Below are 5,094 nucleotides of genomic sequence, written 5' to 3' on the forward strand. Positions count from 1 at the left end.
AACAATATTTTTAAAGTTTCCAGTTTCATTATATAAGATAGTTACACTTGTGTGTCTGTCTCCCTCTAACTGAATTCATTACTCAACAAAATCTTCTGAGTTCCACTGAAAGACAGAAGTGTTTCTCTGATTAGCTGCATTATGTGGGTAATATTGGTGGGACACCAAGCGTTGCAGAGTAAACAAATAAACTTCTAATTGCTGAATCCATTAGGACCAGAGTTATATTTTAAACATGGGTGTGTGCAGATTGTTGATGACTTAAAATATAGTAATCCTGAAAGACTTTACTTTGTCTCTAGGTGAATGCTTACATCATAAGTAGTCCATTGCCTTAAAAATTGCATTATCTCATCTTTTTCTAGAGTAAATAAGCAAACTCCTAGTTCTAAGCTTTTTGGCTTTACATGTTTTACTTTCATTTCAAAGCAATTGAAACAACTGAGAGATGAGAAATAACATGGTTTTCTTTCACCATCATCTTGCATTTAGTTCCATCGCATTTCACATTAATGGTAACCAACTTTTCTGTCACTGCTGAATAAAAGTGTCCTCACAGCATGTTTCACATTGTGGGGGCACACTGTTTTCAGGGGTGATGTGCAGTTCTAGTTTTCTTATGTTGCATACCGTTTTGTAGGACCAAAATGTTTAATTTCCGTTTCATCTGAGTGGAGGATCTTTCTCAAAGGTTTGCTACATCTTCTGCAGGGCTTGTGGCAAACTCTAAATGACCTGGCTTGTTTCAGCAATTATTTTTTACATGTCTCTCTTCCATGGAACAGATTTGTAATGTATAACTAATGATTGTCCTGTCAATAGACTTCTGCATCTCCTAGAGCTTCCATGGACTTTTAAGCTTTTTGTAATTACTAATGCTCTCCTTGTCTGGCCTGCTAGTTTAAAAATATAAAACAAGATGTTTTCAGGTCAACTTTCTCCTTGACCTTTCTACTGTGTTCTTTGGTCTTTATGATGACGTCTGCTTTCTGATCTTCTCCAACAAACATTTCAAGGCTTCATCAAAGAACTGGATTTATATTGTCACAAACGTAATGGTGTCCATTTAGTAATCAGGTGGCTTCTATGGGGAATGGATTTTAGTTATGGACATCAAAGTAAAGCTTTTCATATTTGCATCTGTAAACTATTTTATTAATGCGTTATTTTGTGTTGTTAAAAAAAAATTAGATGCACTGAATATGTAATGAAGATATTGCCCTGTAAAAATCAACTCCCAAAGCTCTTCTTAAGTGAAACAAAAAAGAAATATGAAATTGTTTCACAAAGAATCTAATACAAATTATTTAATTGACTGATAAATTCTCTTGATAAATTCTCTACACATTGTCTTTAGACGTATTCCACTTGTCAATAAGGACCTCTAACCTGGAAACGGACCTCCTGGCTGGCCCGCTGGCGCCCATCCTCACTATCGCTGTTTGACACATCAGACAGGCATTTCTTTTCTGCTGCAGCTCGTTCCCTGATGTACTCCATCCGTCTGCTGCGACTGAGCTGCTGGGAGAGCAGCGACTGCAGCTGGGCACGCTCTATGGAGCCCAACAGGATCATTGACTCTGGGTTAGGAGACAAAGATGCATGGGGTGAGAGCAAGAGCGATACAAAAACCAAGGAGGATAAAAAAAAGGATAAGGTGGTTTATTAGAAGAGTGCAACAGAAAGAAAAGAGAAAGCAAAGGAGGAAAAACAGAGATAGTAGAAAGAGATTTAGGAAAGAACTAAGAGAAGAGGGCTGCAACTTCCAAACAAACAAATGTACTGCAGAGAAGTCTGCATAGTTGCATAACAAGTGCCCAGAAGGCAGCAAATGTCCAATAATTAGTGTGCATGTGTTGGCGGCTTTAAGTAACTGCCTTTGTGACGGTGCGTGCAGATTAGGTGTTTGGTTAAATGCCGCAGCTAATTGTTCCTGTACCACCGTATAATTGAAACAGTGTTGAAATACCCAATTTGCACTTTAATGAGGTGACTAAGGCCATCAGCAAGCTGTGCCCAGGCAGGTTTTTTCTATCAACCAGTCACTTTGATGAGGACAGCACTGGGATTGCAGAAATTGTGAATTTAATGCCAGCTGGAGGGCAAACCAGGAGTACAAGATTGGCAACACTGAACAAAGATACCCCAAATGTTAGAGACACTGCATCACAGATTCTGATTTGCAAAACCTTTTTAAGATGTTATTTAGCCCCTTAAAAAAAGATATGTGCTGAGCTAATGTGTGGAACAAAGGTCGACGAGGTTGGAGCTGTAGGTCACTGACAGGCTGATTAACTACAAAAACATAAACCTGCCAGGAACAGAAGTGGCAGTTTTGGTACCATTTCTTCCAAGAATTTCTCATAAAAACATGGTCAAATATCATTGCACTGCAACGTAGTAGTGATTCATATAATCTTACTTGCTAAGAGTATAAGAATTTTAATCTTTTTAATAACAGAATATTTTTTTCCAAAACTGAAATCCTCATCTTATCATTTGTATTCGCTCCTTGTGAATACTTTATCAATCATGATCATCAAAACACCCAAGGGGTTGAATATTTTTTACAGACACTTTGATTACTTTAAACTGCAAGACCTGACATATTTGTTTAATTTGGGGTTGGGTTTACCAATAAACAATAAATATGTAGCAGCATGGGTGCACTAAATCCCAACATTTTAACTGGCAAATCAAGATTTTAACTTATTTTCATTTTATTTGTTTCTGCCAAAGAAAAATATGAGCAGAGAAATTAGATGAGGGACCAAATGGTTTCTTGTGTGGAGATAAAGTACCTTCAGCTACAAATGAACCCTCACTATGTCTTTCAGTGTTTCCACAAGAAACAGGTTATTTACACATAACTCGTGTTATATAGATTTTTTTTTACTCACCAGCAGATTCCACTAAAGCCAGAGTCTTGAGATGTCCCAACATCAGGACGCTGTGTAGGTCTCTGTAGCAGCAGTTGAGTGTGATGTACCGTACATCCCGCACCATAATGTCCTCCACACGGATGTTGTATTTCCTGAGACAAGCATGGAAGAAAAGAAGAGTAAATGAAATGTACAAGGTGTAAAAAAGAAATGTCTATTGTTTCATTGAGATGAGGTCAAAGGAAGAAGACAGCTGAAACGGTATTCTATTCATTGGCTGAAAATGTATCAACACTCATGTTTAAAAGTTCGTACTACACAAACGTCATAATATTTCTAAGATATTGCCCTTACAGATATGATGACTGCACAGCCTTTCAGCTGACTGGTCAACACAATAAAAAGTCACAGTGTCAACACATATTTCGGTTGTTACCACATCGCCGTATGTACTTCAGGTGAAGCTGGGTGACACTGCACGAGCACTTCTCAGCTCAGCAGAATCACACGCCTCAATACACCAGTTAGATACACTCAGATTTCTCTTCCTGCTGGAGCCGGCCAAGAACTGCAAACACGACAGCCGTCGCTTAATGGCTTCCGCTGCCAAGACCGTCAGCCGTGCCAAGACACGGACTGCGGCCAAACCTCCACTTTTTCAACCGGTGACAACTCGCTGTGCTGACCTTTCCTCAGATGTAAAAAAACTAAATTGATGGCCATGCTTTCCATGCTCCAATTCAATACATATAATGTACTCTAGTCCAGGAGGCCACTTAGGAAGATGAAGGAAACCTATCAATAAACTTCTGTATATTAGAGCACAGGAAGAAGAAAATTACCGCAATTAAAATTACAGTGTGTATTGTGAAAGAACAAAACCCCTAAACAGAGCAAATGGCTATAGTTTTAAAACTATAAAAAAACACCAGGTTTAAATTAGTTTCCTGAATTATTTGTATTTTCACTATTTCAGAAGTATGTTTACTATGAATTATGTATGTATAGTTCATCTTCAGCTGTAAGATGAAGAAAAACACACATGCAGCTTTTTGTTCTTATCGTCTGAAGCTAAATTGGGCCAAACATCTCTTGTTTTAGGTCACTTAGAATAACTAAACCAAAGTCACATTAATGAGAGAGAGACATAACTGGTCAGATATGTATTGTATTGTGTCATTTTGCAATAAATTTAAATATCACAAACATTAGAAGGCCTCTTATTAGAAGGTTTTAGGTGTATTTCTCCTAACTGTGTAAAAATTACCATTTTACTTTTCACATAAACATTTCAGAATTCACTTCTCAATGCTAGGACTAAAAAATTAAAAAAACAAAAACAATTTTGTCTCCTTATTTTTTAAAAAGCGAAATGGTTCTTCTAGCACCAGTCAACCGTATCATCCCAAATATGAAAAAGGCCTTAAAGAAAGTTTCCTCTTTGCACTGTGCTTGCTGACAGCGTTTTAATTTGCATGTGGATGAGAGAGAATAATGTAAGTGCTTGCCTCTGAACTGGCCACAGCAGCTGCCAGGGTAAATTTCCCTTGAGGTGTCAAAGGTGGAAGATATCTAATTGATTTTCCTCTTAATTCAACCAAGTTTCCATGTAATAGAATCTGATCAGATATCTTGCATTCTGTGTAACCTGAAAGGTTGCTCCACTTGGTTTCCTCAATAACACCAACAGATGCTAAATAACCTTGGAATCCTGATTAAATGAATACTCTGTAACTTTTCCTTTTTTTGCAGTGACGAGTTATACATGGCCTAATCGACGACAACAAGGTGCAGCAACGCTCAGGTTTCACACTGAGGTGAGGTGGAAAAAGTGTTTAGAAAAGTAGAGGTGACAAGTGAGCTGTGATGAGAAAGGTTTTGTAATAGTTTCTACATTTAGAAGTTATTTTTTTGAATAACGTATGATATTAAGCCATTGAAAAAGATATGCATGAACATATAGAAACTGTGTAAAGTCAAATTTGTATGTGATTCAAATACCTGACTTTGCAATGCAGTCTAGAAGAAAAAAAATCTAATTATCTTCCTAGAGAATAAATGTTGATAAATGTACATGCTGAATGTGTTGCAGAGCAGCCATTATATAAGTGTTCCTTTACATGTGCTTTGTACATCCATCAAAAATGGATGATTTCATGTTTGAACCTTCCAACCCTTTCTGTGAAATAATTATGTAATAATGTTAGAATTG

General features: G+C 37.2%; 1 protein-coding gene across 10 annotated transcripts in view; it reads right to left on the reverse strand.

Moving 5' to 3' along the window:
- The window catches only part of LOC114161983 (chloride channel protein 2-like), a 141,032-nt gene that overhangs the window by 23,749 nt on the left and 112,189 nt on the right, over nucleotides 1–5,094 (reverse strand). For all 10 annotated transcript variants that reach the window (XM_028045725.1, XM_028045724.1, XM_028045722.1 and 7 more), the window contains 2 exons: nucleotides 2,901–3,034; nucleotides 1,390–1,580 (listed from right to left, as the gene is read on the reverse strand). In XM_028045725.1, the coding sequence (XP_027901526.1) occupies nucleotides 1,390–1,580; nucleotides 2,901–3,034 (325 nt within the window). The remainder of the gene's footprint in view (nucleotides 1–1,389; nucleotides 1,581–2,900; nucleotides 3,035–5,094) is intronic.

The sequence above is a fragment of the Xiphophorus couchianus genome, chromosome 18 (assembly GCF_001444195.1).
Source record: "Xiphophorus couchianus chromosome 18, X_couchianus-1.0, whole genome shotgun sequence".
Classification (NCBI taxonomy): Eukaryota; Metazoa; Chordata; class Actinopteri; order Cyprinodontiformes; family Poeciliidae; genus Xiphophorus; species Xiphophorus couchianus.